This window comes from Neovison vison, chromosome 12, assembly GCF_020171115.1.
Source record: "Neovison vison isolate M4711 chromosome 12, ASM_NN_V1, whole genome shotgun sequence".
Taxonomy (NCBI): Eukaryota; Metazoa; Chordata; class Mammalia; order Carnivora; family Mustelidae; genus Neogale; species Neogale vison.
The window spans coordinates 84,252,863-84,266,945 of record NC_058102.1 but is presented as its reverse complement, the minus strand read 5'-3'; the positions used below and the strand labels follow the sequence as shown (position 1 = coordinate 84,266,945).

The 14,083-nt window shown below is 39.0% G+C and overlaps 1 protein-coding gene across 3 annotated transcripts in view; it reads left to right on the top strand.

Moving 5' to 3' along the window:
• SENP1 (SUMO specific peptidase 1) overlaps positions 1-14,083 on the top strand; it is a 50,882-nt gene that overhangs the window by 33,360 nt on the left and 3,439 nt on the right. For all 3 annotated transcript variants that reach the window (XM_044226791.1, XM_044226790.1, XM_044226788.1), the window contains 3 exons: positions 11,684-11,887; positions 12,691-12,770; positions 13,694-13,778. In XM_044226791.1, coding sequence (XP_044082726.1) covers positions 11,684-11,887; positions 12,691-12,770; positions 13,694-13,778 — 369 coding nt within the window. The remainder of the gene's footprint in view (positions 1-11,683; positions 11,888-12,690; positions 12,771-13,693; positions 13,779-14,083) is intronic.

Sequence of the window (14,083 nt, the reverse complement as noted above, 5' to 3'; positions counted from 1 at the left end):
TTTAAACTATTCTGTCCCCATTCTTAAACCTGGAGGAGACTGTTTTATTTCAGAAGGGTATTTTTCACAGCAAGGGAAGAGATGGGGTTGCAGTTTTTTTCTCTAAGTACTTGCTTCTTTTCTTAGGCCCAGTAGAAACATCCCTGCCTCATATTTTGGGTTACTCAAAACTTTACAGCTGTGAAAGATTTTTAGATACTCAGTATAATAAGCACTAGATATTCTAGATATCTATAATCTGTTCTTGTATGCTTAGGATCTTCCAAATAATAATATTTGCTAACATCTATTGAGCATTTACATCATGTTGGGCACTATTATGTTTTATATGTTCTATTCGTTATAATAGTCGCCACAGACCTTGGAGGTATATACTGTAGTTTAACCATTTCTATTTTATAGATGAAGAAACAAAGCATGGAAAGATTAAGAAACTTTCAAGGTTACATGGCCAGTAAGTAGCAGAGCCAGGATTTAGACCCAAGCATTGGGTCTTATCTGTTATATATTGTACTGCCTCAGAATCCTAAATTGGATCCTGTCTTAGGGTTAGATGTGTAGAATTTGAGAGCCATATGCCATGCCCAGCATGTTGATTTTCTCTGGGGGCAGCTAGACTAGCCCCATTCTCTTTGCCCCTGATCAGTTTCTAAAATACAGTTTTCAGGGGCTCCTGGGTGCCTCAGCCAGTTAAATGGCTATCTTCAGCTCAGGTCATGATCTCATGGTTCTCTGATCAAGCCCTGCATTGGGGTGGGGGGGGGGTCCCTGCTCAGCGGGGAGCCAGCTTCTTCCTCTTGCTCTGCCGCTCCCCCTGCTTGTCCTCTCTCACTCTCTGTCAAAAAAAGAAAATAAATAAATAAATAAAATCTTTTAAAAATAAAATAAAATAAAGATTTCAGAAGTTCATTATTCCCTGAATAATATCTTTGACCAAGAATGGTAAGGAAGGTATGGTTTGATACTGTCTTGCTTTAGGGGAAAGCCTCTTGCTTCTTTTGGCTCAAAATAATGATATTAGAATATTGGGTCACATAACAGGAACAAAAAAAGAGTTCACCAGATAAAAGGGCAAAATGGAAATCAAGGACTGTCAAAAGTATCCATCAATTAAATTTTTTTATTTGAAGACATTAATGTGTGGTTTCTTGCCAGTTTCTGCCTGTCGTTGCCAAATGGAAAGGGATCAGTTGTTGTATTGGGATTGTAGCTCATTGTTGTAAATTATGCAAAGCCTCCTAGAGGGCAGCAATGAGTAGGATATGAGCTGAGTCCCTGCTGTTTACTGTGGCAGTTACCTCGGTGAGATCCCTTACAGAGGCAGCATTCATCAGAACATGTTTTCTATTCTCCCGGCCCATCAAAAATTGGATTTTTTGCAAGCAAAGTTCATGGAAATTACATTATTTAGAAAAGTAGAGGAGAAGGAAAGATTCCTTTTCTACTTTATCTCTATGACATCTACCCATAACTTTTGTAGAGAATGCTTGTATTCTGAGTTCAGAATGTTAACTTTGAAAGCAGGTACCAATTCACACATCTGTGATGATGGTAACTATTTTGGAAAGCACTATTTTCAAAGTACAGTACTTCTCAGGCTTTCAAAGTTACTGTCCGTGAGAAGCTAACATTCTGATGAGGAATTAGTAGACATCCCTAAGTATTCATAGTCATTTAAAAATACATAATTCTTTTTCTCAGTTGTGAATTCTGAGTCATCTTTTGCAAGTAATTTGTGCTCTCTTCAATCCTGTCCTTCCCTCAAATAGATATTTTCATTAATAGCCATTTCTTTTCTTTCTGTATATCCTATCAGTTTTATAGGCTGCTTTTAAATCTTTCTCCAAAATAAGGTGACTGGCATATTATTCCTACCATTCTATGGACAAGAAATACAAGATCCTTGGGACGCCTGGGTGGCTCAGTCTGTTAAGCTGCTGCCTTCGGCTTGGGTCATGATCTCAGGGTCCTGGGATTGAGTCCTGCCTCCAGCTCCTTGCTCAGCGGGGAGCCTGCTTCTCTCTCTGCCCCTGCCTGCCACTCTGCCTGCTTGTGCTCTCTCTCTGACAATAAATAAATAAAATCTTAAAAAAAAAAAAAAAAGATAAGAAAGAAAGAAATATAAGATCCTGGAAATGAAAAGGATCAGATTTAGTTTATAAGGAAAATAAAATTCAGAAGTCCTATATTTAGAATACATGCAGAAAGCCATTAGACTACCCTTTCTCCGGTCGCTTTTCTAAAAGAGTGGGCTACATTGCCTTTTTATAAAATAGGCTTTCAAACATAGGTTTTCGTGAATGGATTTATGTACAGATGAATAAATTCTGTGTAGCTTTAAAGGACTAATAATTGGTTGATAGGGCTGACATTTTTAACTCAATGTAAGAAAATGAAACTTCTCAGAAATGGAATGTGGAAATTGGCTGTCTTTGTAAAGAATACAGAAGGTGGCTGGAAGGCTGAGAAGACCAGGGACGTTATAGATGGCAGTTTCTGTACTAGGTCTGGAGATTAATAGTTAATAGAAATAGCTAATTAAGGGAAGGAGGTCAAGGTTAAAGAGAGGAGGAATTAGTTGCAAAAGCAGATTGAAAATCATAATCAAGAAGCAAAAAAGAAATATTTTAAAATGGATGTCAGCACTAAAAATTATTTATTAATTCCAGGTGATTACATTAGATGACTTCTGTGATCCAGTGGCTTGATGATTCTGCTTTATGGCATGACAGTTCTACTTCGTAGAGGGCCTAAGTATTGCTTTATAAGGCATCAGATAAATTTAAGGATATATGGAAATTACTTAGGCATACAAGTGAATGGATATGACTTCTATTTCTGGTCATAATAGAATAAGATGGATCAGGTTTACTCTTCAGCTTAACCAGAAAACTGTGCTCACTTCGGCAGCACATATACAGCTTAACCAGAAAACTAATCAAAACATGAAACAAAAATTTTCAGACAGTGAATAACAGAGATCCCTGAGAGGAGGAAAATGAAAGGGATGAGCTGATGATTTCCCCACCTCACTAGGGTGGTATGTTGAGGGTAGAGAGCTGATAGAACCTAGCAGTGCCTGACAGTCTTGCTTAGTGGAGGAGACATGGTTCAGAGTTCAGGGAGGTGAAAAGGGCTAAGATTTGTGAGGTTAAAATACTGAAGGGGAGGTTGCTGCACAAAGAGAAAGCTTCAGAGATATGCAGATCCCCCCATCCCACACCAAATCTTTGAGCACCAGTCTGTACATAGATTGGAAGAAACTACCAGAGGCTGGGGAAAGAACCACCAGGAAGAAGGAATCAGAACAAAGCTCAGAGCTAACATAAGTGCTTAGAATAGTTCATATTCCAACCAGTTAAGAATGGAAAAATCATGTGGCAATGAATAAAGGCCTCAAAAGGACATTACCTCAGGAGTGGGGCCAAACTGGCCCTAGAATAAAGGCCACTCTGGACTGGTGGTAGCAAAGTTAAATACAAATCTTGAAAGCTTGAAACTGATTCAAGTGACTTAACTGTATCACAGAACAAAAGGCCAACGATATTTAAAGGAATACAAACATATTCTAGTAACAACAAAACCCAAAAAACATGAAACCAGTGTCCAGCTTCCATTCAAATAATACCAGGCATGCAAGGTGGAAGGAAAATGCAACTTATTACCAGGGAAAAAACCAGAAATACTCAGAAATGACAAAAATGACAGAACTAGCATACATTGGCAGTATATTACAAACACATTCTATATGTTCAGGAATTTAGAGGAAAATTGACATTTTGATGAGAAAAATGGAAAATGTAAAAGAAGACCCAAATTGAACTTCTAAGGGGTGAAAACACAGTTTTTGAAAGAAAAAATATACGAGGTAGGATTAACAGTATATTGAACACTACAGAGGAAAAAACTAGTGAACTAGAAGATAGAGCAGTAGGAACCATCCAAATGAAACAGAAAAAAAGGCTGAAGAAAGATGAATATATGTGAGCTGTGGGACAATATCAAGCATTCTAAGCTGTAATTAGAGTCTCAGAAGGAAAAGTTAAGTGTAAGTGGTATCAGAAAAAAAGTTTAAAGAAAATAATGGTAGATTTTCCAAATTTGGAAACTTAGACTGGCAGATCCAAGAAATTCAGCATACCCTAAGTAGAAGAGACTCCATACTAAAAAGTATAATAACTTGCTGAAAATAGTGATAAAAGCAACCAGAGAAAAATAGACATGTGATGTACTAGAGGAATACAAGACAGAAGTACATGTAGGCATGAAGACAGTGTAGCTACATTTTTAAGGTACTGAAAGGAAAAAAAACAAAAAAACCCTTGTCAATTTATATTCTATATGCAACAAATATATCTTTCAAAAAATACTTTCTTTCAGACAAACAAATGCTGAGAGAATGCACCACCAGCAGACCTGTATTATAAGAAATACTAAAAAAAAAAAAAAAAAAAAAAATATATATATATATATATATATATATATACACTAAAGGATATTCTTCAGGCAGAAGGAAACTATGAGGTGGAAATTTCAGTCTATATAAAGGAATGAAAAGCAGTGGAAATGCTCTGATTTTTTTTAATATCTCTGTAAGACAATTGGCTAGTTAAAGCAGAAATGTATTATGGGATTTTTATATAACATTTTGTGTTTTGTCATAAAAGAAAAGTGGGGAAGAGGAAGTACATACTATTAAATTTTTACACAGTACATGAAGTGATATAATGTTGTATGAAGATAGACTGTCATCAGGTAAAGACCTATATTATAAATCCTGGAGCAACCACTGAAAATAAAAATAAAAAGAGTTAATAAACATATAAGATAAAATGGAAAAAAAATAACCCAAAGGAAGGCAGGGAGAAAAGAAAAAAGGGAGAACAGATAGGACAAATAGAAAAAAAGAGCAGGATGGTAGATTTAAACTCATCGATATCAGTAATCACATTAAAGGTAAACGATCTGGGACGCCTGGGTGGCTCAGTTGGTTAAACAGCTGCCTTCAGCTCAGGTCATGATCCCAGCGTCCTGGGACCGAGTCTCACATCAGGCTCCTTGCTTGGCAGGGAGCCTGCTTCTCCCTCTGCCTCTGTCTGCCACTCTGTCTGCCTGTGCTCGCTCTCGCTCCTCTCTCTCTGACAAATAAATAAATAAAATCTTTTTTTAAATAAATAAATAAATAAATGTGAACGATCTAACCCAGCATGCCCAATAGAAATATAATGTGAACCACATAGGTAATTTTTTTAAAAGATTTTATTTATTTATTTGACAGACAGAGATCACAAGCAGGCAGAGAGGCAGGGAGAGAGAGAGAGAGGAGGAAGCAGGCTCCCTGTTGAGCAGAGAGCCCAATGTGGGACCCTGGGATCATGACCTGAGCTGAAGGCAGAGGCTTTAACCCACTGAGCCACCCAGGCGCCCCCACATAGGTAATTTTAAATTTTCTAGTAGTCATATTGAGAAAAATAAAAAGAAACGGGTAAAATTAATTTTTTTTAAGAAATTTATCTTTTTGAGAAAGAAGGCATGAGCCAGGGGTGGGGGAATAGCAGAGGGAGAAGGAGAAGCAGATTCCCCACTGAGCAGGGAGCCTGACATAGGGCTCAATTCTAGGACCCCGGGATCACGACCTGAGCCAAAGGCAGACACTTAACTAACTGAGCCACCCAGGCACCCCAGTAAAATTAATTCTAATAATATATTTTACTGAACACCATATATGTAAAATATGTCATTTTGGCATGTAATAAATACTGAAATTTTATTAAAGAGGTATCTTTCCTTTAAAGTGTAGTGCACATATTTTACTTACAGCATATTTATGTTTATAGCACAGTTTGGGTTAGTCATTTTTCTTTTTTTTAAAGATTTTATTTATTTATTTGACAGAGAGAGATTACAAGTAGGCAGAGAGGCAGGCAGAGAGAGAGAGAGGAGGAAGAAAGCAGGCTCCCTGCTGAGCAGAAAGCCCCATGCGGGACTCGATCCCAGGACCCTAAGATCATGACCTGAGCCGAAGGCAGCGGCTTAACCCACTGAGCCATCCAGGTGCCCATGGGTTAGTCATTTTTCATGTGCTCAGTAGTCACATTCAACTTGTGGCTGCCATACTGGAAAGTATAGATTAAACATGCGGTTAAAAGGCAGAGCTTGTCATATTGGGTAAGAAAAGATCTGTTTATAAGAAAACCATTTTATTTTATTTATTTGTTTATTAGAAATTTCCTGGGGTTTTTGGTTTTTTTGTTTTGTTTGTAATCTCTACACCCAACATGGGGCTCAAACTCATGACCCTGAGATCAAGAGTTGCATGTTCTTCCGACTGAGCCAGCTGGCTCCCCAAGAAACCCATTTTAAATGTGAAGACACAGATAGGTTAAAAGTAAATGGATAGAAAAAAATACGCTATGCAAAAACTAATCAAGAGAAAGATGAAGTAACTATATTAATATCCTACCAAGTATATTTCAGAGCAAAGAATATTACAAGTGACAAACATTTTGAAAGGGGTAAGTTCTTCAAGAGGACTTAACCTAGAGATGAACACACCTAGTAAGAGAAATTCAAAATATATGAAGCAAAACTTATGAAACTGAAAGGAGAAATAGACAAACTGTAATTATCATTGGAGATTTCAACACCTTTCTCAATAATCAGTGGGAGAAACAGAAAAGTTGTTAAGGATGTAGAAAGCCAGATTAGGTAGATGGATCCCATGTACCCGAATGCTTGTAGGCAGGAAACACTTCCTCTTCTAGACAGCACTAAATGTGCTCCGTCCCATGTGGAGAAACAGGATAATACTGCACTTCCAGTCTCTTCATTTTCCCTCCAGGACTCTGTCCTTCCTCTCATCCCTTACTAGTAATTTACTTGGATGAATTGGGAAAATAACAAGCAGACATGTCTTTTTTTTTTTTTTTCTGGTTTTATTTTGCACACCCTTGTTAATTATTGTAGTTGCTTCCAAAATGCAAAAGTATTAGACTGTTGGAACACTGTATTTCTGACTTTTTCCTAGCTAGGGGGAACACCGTAAGGAAAAGACTAATACTATGTGGGGAGTGAAGGAATGCAGGAGGAAATAAGGTGGATTTTATATAGCAGACTGACTACACTGATGACCAAGCTAACAAGGCAGACCAATTACCTATTTTGTAAGTCTCATCTCTGAAAAGAAAGAGGTATCTTTCAGCTATTTTACATCACAGTAGCCTTGTGTATAGAGAAAGTATTCTTACTTGATTGATAGTGGGAAAGTAAGAAGTAAGACTTAATAAGGGATATACTGGGATCATCTGATCTTTATTGTGGAATCAGCATCTGAAATCAGAGCACATAACTCTGTCTAGCATTCTTTCATAACAAAAGTGGAAATGGGGCATTGGTAGTTGTCATAGCTTTCTGGTTATTTCCAAGGAGCCGTTAAATTTAAGTATTGCACAGTGAAGAGAGGAAACAGCTTACAGAATGTTAATCCCAACTAGACAAGCCTAGCACAGGGAGTAAGTTTGCCTTAGGAAGTAAAAACTGATTCCATAAGGGGAGGGGGGAGACCCTAGGCAAAATGAGATAAATTAGTTAAGTGAATATGATGTGTCTATCATATGCAATGTACTCTTACATGTAGAATAAAATGATCAGAATGGAAATTTGAGTGTTTCTAACGTGACTCACTGGTAGATTCCACATCATTATAGTTACTTCTTAAAGTGTTTTTTTAATAGAACTAGTCCTTTGGATAAACCAGGGATTTATGCAGGGTCATGGAGAATTATAATTACAGTTGTCACAACTCCATAAAAATAGGTGTTGCCTGTCTGTCTTTTTCTAAAACTTTAGCAGTGATTCTAATAATTCATTACTTGAATTTCCATGGGAGAAGAATCCTGGGTATGTGTTCACAGTGAGAAATGCAATACACAGAGCTTACCTGAAGTCTACAGTCTATATTAATTAGGTTAACAAACTATAGAAATGATCCCTGTAAGTATAGTCTAGATCTTAGGAGTGAATGATCTTCTGACTCATACTATTTAAATGCTGCTGCTTGGCTGGTCTTTTGGGCTTTGTGGTCAAAAGGGGTAGATTTAATTTAAAAATCAGTACAGGGAGGTCAAGGTGAGAACATAGAGAAGTAAAATAGGAAAAATGGCTTTTTCCCCACCAAAGCTTGTCTTGGTTTCTACGTAGGAGCACTGTTATACCCACAACTTTCAGAACATTTTTTCCCTAGAGCCAGTTAGAAAGGTTCAGGGGCACCTGGGTGGCTCAGTTGGTTACGCGTGTGATTCTTGGTTACAGCTCAGTTCTGTGATCTCAGGGCTCTGAGATAGAGTAGCAGCATCAGACTGCATGCTCAGCAAGGAGTCTGTTGAAGATTATCTCTCTCTGCTCTTCCCCCCATTTGTGTGCATGGTCTTCTCTTTCTCTCTCTCTCTCTCTCTCAAATAAAAATAAATTTAAAAAAAAAAAGGTTCAGACTGTAAAATTGGGAAGGGTTAAAAGTTAAAATTTTACTGTTAGTGGGGTATTTTACTTCTAAAAGGATGAGAAAACAATAGTTTGGCTGGTTTATTGGGTGAGAAAGAAGATATAGATAGCAGTGGTCATTTATGCCTTTGCGGTAACATACAGGAAAAGGATTGAGTCCTTAGTTTAAAAACATTGTAGGCTTTTCCTTTAAAGAGAAAGGTTTCCAGCTTCAGCCTGGCAGCTCTTCAGATAAAATCACAAAGGAACAAGACATTATAAACAACAGTCCCACCCCGCGCCCCCCCACCAAAAAAAAGCCCTGCATAGACAAGCAGGCGCTCATGGCCAAGGCTGTGAAGGCAGCGGAAAGGGCAGCTCCTGAGGCACTGGAGCTGCAGCAAGCAGACAGACAAGTGTGGGCCCCAGAAAGAGGGACAGGTGGACCAACACTGGCAATTGTCCCCAGATGCTGGTGTATTGGCAAGACAAACAGTAGCACAGTGCTGATTGACTACTTTTAGCCCCCTATTTGAAGGGGTATTCAAGATTTTTTGGAGCTAATAGAGTCTTGTGTGCAGAAGGGCTCTCCCCTTGGGAGGAGAGGGACCCTTGTCTTCACAAAATATAAGCAAATTTCTATCCCTGCTTCTCTTTCATCTTAAGCACTGTGATCCCTTCTCTCATTTCTTTTTCCTTCATCTTCAGCCGTCCTCTATGAGATGACATGTAGGATTCTTTTTGTTCTCTAACTCCTAGCTTGTTTTTTTGGTAGAACTGTGTCTTGGCTGCACTATGGCAATTTTCCTCATTTGGACAGAGTAATAGCTGCAAAACTGAGGAAACTGGGATTTCAGTTCTGCCTCAGATGTCAGATTATACATCCTCAGCTAATGGGGAGGACACTGAGGCCACCAAGCTCCCTCCTACTGGGATATAGGGGACATGAAAAAGAGCCCAGACAATTCCTTAGAGCTAATTAATAAGCTGACTTTGGAGGAGGCCATTTCCCTGGCAGTGGAGAAACTGTGGTGGAAGAGGAGTTCTCAAAGGAAATGGATAATGTGTATCCTGAATCATTAGGTCTCTGTTCTTCTTAAGCTGGGTTGGTCTTTAGTTTTATAGTCCACACTCTCAAAATAAAAACACAAAAATAAGAAACCAAACAACCCAGGCTATGTAAGTCTAACTTCTTGGCTTCTGGAACTCTTTCCTCCTAAAAGATAGGAAAATCATGGGTAGCATGTTACTCATTTATGTCATCCTTTTATACTTCAGGGTAATGACCTCAAAATGATGCCCCTCTGAAGGGCACCTAAAGGAGATTCATCTCCATGGCTTTCATGTGCTTGGCTGTCTTTATTTCTCTGCCTGCTCTCTACTTTCTGCTTGAGTCTGTATTACCTTTCTAGTACATGACTTGTCTGCCCATGGAAGGTTTGGCGTACAGTGACTGATAGGTCATCTGCCTATTCACTTCACCCCTTGGATTAAAGGTTTTAGCCTCATAACATGGCTAATATTGTGGGATGAGCAGAAGACCGGAAGAATCGATCCCTTCTTGCTGGTTTTCTCTCTCTAGAGGATGTAGTTTTATAGCCTAGAAATCTCTACTTATTGGGCAGGTCTTCCTGCATTCCTGGCTGCCTTTCACAAGTCTGAAATTGTCCTTTGGCATCATTATCCTTGGGGTCAGAGTTAGATTAAAAAGCTCAGTTTGAGAAATCTGCAACTTTAATTATGTTTTGATTCATTATTATTATTTAAAATAACTGAGCCCCAGGTGTCTGCCGAGCATCACACTAGGCAGAGGATCAGCCGCAGGGTAAGTCCTCTGGACCTGCTGGGCCTGTTGCTTGGTCTTCAGAGATGCAAGCAGAACAGTGTCTTTCTTCAGTCCCGGTCCCCTCCACCCCCACCCTCAGAGCTTTGCTTCATGGCGAGTGTGGTTTTCCTGCAGCTGCTGAGGCATCCTCATCTATAGGCCCTTTCTCTAGTCTAGACCATGTTTCGGTGTGTTCCTGGCAGTGTTCCCTGCTGCCTACCCAGTATGTAGTTGCCTACTGTTGGGCAGTAGCTCACTGCTCTGGCATCCTAGTGTGTAAATATTTGTCAAAGGACAGGGGCGTTTTCCCATTCCCCAAAAAGCATTCTGAAAAATGTGTCTGTTTTCTTAGTCATATTTCCAAGATGTGCATCAGTTAGCCCATTCATTCCTTGCAGTTGACAGACACTGGCCTGGCCTCAGCTGGCCACATAAAGTAAGTATGCAGTAACTTCCGGCACAGTAACTTTCAGGCTTTAGTACCAAGGAGTTGGACCTAAAGGGACCATAGTCAACAGTCACTGATAGAGAATACATTGTTTTGTTAACAGAAAGAATCCTGTATCTTCCATATCAAGCATTTAAATTTCTTGAACTCATGCTTGATATTGGAGGCCTATATGGAATCAACAAAAATGAGAAAGCTAACCATACAGATTCTGGAGGAAAACTTGACTCTTCTTTTTTGTGTCTGGACTTTTAGGTCTCATGTAATGTAGGCTTTTATATGATATCCATGTCTACCTTTGTAGAGGTGACAGTGCCGAGCAAATAGGCAGTTGAGAAGTGTTTTTTTCTAGTACAGTTGATGGTTTTTCTGTCACTCAGTTCTGCTTGAGACGAGAGCCAGTCATCTCTGAAAGCCGACGTACTAGGCTGAAAAGGCAGTCTTCGGTTGTGGAACAGTTTTCAGTCTGTGCAAATCCAGGTGACCCACATCTAAGGACTCAACTGTTGGTCTTCACTTTATTACACTAGGCTGTGAGCTCAGAATTCATTTAAGTTGCTCACCCAGTCCCAGTAGACTAAAATACCTCTAATGTGTCTTATCAAACTACTTGGTTCCTTCCTTTCCTTTTCTCTGAGTCTCACCTTGTAGCACCCCTTCCTCCTCCTCCTCCTCCTCCTCATTTTTGTACCTAATCCTCAGTCTTCTACAGATCAGACTAGCATGTGCCCATATGGATCCTCAACCCCGTAAGATATCTGCAGATCTGTATAGCTATAGCTCAGCCCTCCGGAATTTGATGTAGGGGCATGAGGCTTTGGGGTGTTGAAGTCTTAACTGATAAGGAAACAGCAACTACTTTTACTTCATACAACACAATTCTTTTGAAAGTACTGAGTATCTATTTTAATATATTTAATTTCTTCCCACAGATAATCAATTTCTACATGAATATGTTGATGGAGCGAAGTAAAGAAAAGGGATTGCCAAGTGTGCATGCATTTAATACCTTTTTTTTCACTAAGTTAAAAACGGCTGGTTATCAGGCAGTGAAACGTTGGACAAAGAAAGTGGATGTATTTTCTGTTGATATTCTTTTGGTGCCCATTCACCTAGGAGTGCACTGGTGTCTTGCTGTGAGTACCTCTCTTACTTTTAATCAAATTTAAAAGAAATCTACAGAATTATAGAACATACAGAGTAGTGAGTATTAATTCTACATTTTTTGTTGCCTAAAAATTGGATAGATTAGTGAACTTCCTGCCAAGAGTGGGAGATACTTAGATTTTGAAGAAAGTTGTGGAGTTTCCTTTTCTGGAAATATTTAAAAGGGAGTTGTAAAGCTAAACATACTCAAGACAAGGCAAGGGGGTGAAAAACTGACTTCTTAATGATACTGCCAACTCAGATTCTGTGACATACTTTCTGCCCAATTATGACTTGCCTTGCATACTTGATAGTTTAATATTTTTTATGACTCTGAGAACATGGATACATTCCTTTAATATATTAATAAAAATACAAAAGTTACCTCACAATCTATTTTGAATTACATTTGAAAATTAAAGCTAAATAGAAATTCTCCACATAAAGAAACAAACGACTGACTATTTTACCATCTTTCTGAAACCGTCTGGAAATGACCTCATTCATCTTACAGTCTCTGAAGAGTATGTGTGTCTTCACTGTTGCCCACATGGCAGATGGAGAACCTAAGTACTAGAAAAAGATTTCAGGGCCATTAATGAGGCCACAACAGTACTACGTAGATAGTCCCCTATTCTTCCCTCTGCAATATAAGCATGGTATAATGCAAAATATCAGTCAAACTTGTCATGATTTCACAGGAAATCTGGCAAAAGGTTCCACGTTCCGGGGAAGTGAAAGCTGAGAGACTATTTTTCTTATTTTATGAACACACAATTTTTTTTATCCCCAGGTTGTGGACTTTCGGAAGAAGAACATTACTTATTATGATTCTATGGGTGGAATAAACAATGAAGCCTGCAGGATCCTCCTGTAAGTAGGGAGTTGAGAATAAAAGAGTTTGGTGTTGGGCATATGTTGAGCTTTTCCTACTGTTGAAGTCAGTTCTTTGATATCTCTATTGGAGCGATTATGATTAATAAAGGAAGTCGTCACATTGAGTAAGAATGGATATTTTATGTCTGAGTAAGTAAAGTTTAATAATAATATAATAATACCAGAAAGATGCCCTCATGGGGACAACTGTTGGCCTAGTGCACTAAAATAATGAAGAGCCAACATTTAAAATACTTAGAAGTCATCTAATCCAACCTGCTAATTTTTCAGATGAAGAAACCAAGACCCACAGAGGTGACTTTGATATGCTCAGGTCCTAGTAGTTAGTGGCTGGGAACCAGAATGCAGATCTCTTTATACCCCATCTGTTTGTCTTTCCAAAATGTCTATTCCTCATTGTACCACTGTGCCACTCTGGTGGCCAGCAGGAGATAGGTTCCAGAATGGTGAACAGTTTGCACTTAAGAAGAGTGCTCTGTATGAGGTATGCACTCATCAAATTATGATTTGGATTGAATTTTCACACAGGAGAGTCAAGAGTATAAATAGTGAATAACTGCCTTAATACTGCTAAAGAAATCTTCTCCCATGAGGTCGAATTCTAAAGGACCATATAAACCAAGGAAAAGAATCAAAACTCATTCCTCAGGAGGAACAATCGGTAGAAGGAACCTGGGTGTAAGAGGCAGAGGTCCTGTTTCCTTTGGGTTGACAGAGTGGGTATGAATTTTGGGAGCTACAGGGGAAGCTTGGCCATCCAAAGATTCCCTGCCCAGCATTATATACTGTTTTCCTCAGAAGTGCAGTTGAAAACCCTTCCTAAGGATTGTGAACCTCATTCTTAGGGTGGCAGCTATCACCAGTGCCCCACAGCTCATCTTCTCTCCCAATACCTTTAGGCAATACCTGAAGCAAGAAAGCATTGACAAGAAAAGGAAAGAGTTTGACACCAATGGCTGGCAGCTCCTCAGCAAGAAAAGCCAGGTACATTTCTATCTCATCAGGTGTAAATCCTGAGATTAGGGTACTTGGGAAGGATAGGATTTTATTGCTTGATTCTCAGGGACCTTCTCTCTTAGTGTCTAGCTGGACTTCAGCTTGGTTGTTTGGTTCCTCAGGGAAGATAGAGTAAGCTGTCTGTGGGAAAACTGGTCATGTGTTTCTTATGTAGAACTAGGTTTTTTGAATGCCCAGCTGTTTTACTGAGCTTTTCACTGCTGTGGGAAATGGTTGCTGATTGGCCCTTATGGGAGGGACTTTTCTTTACATCCTTAGGTGTCATGAAAGCT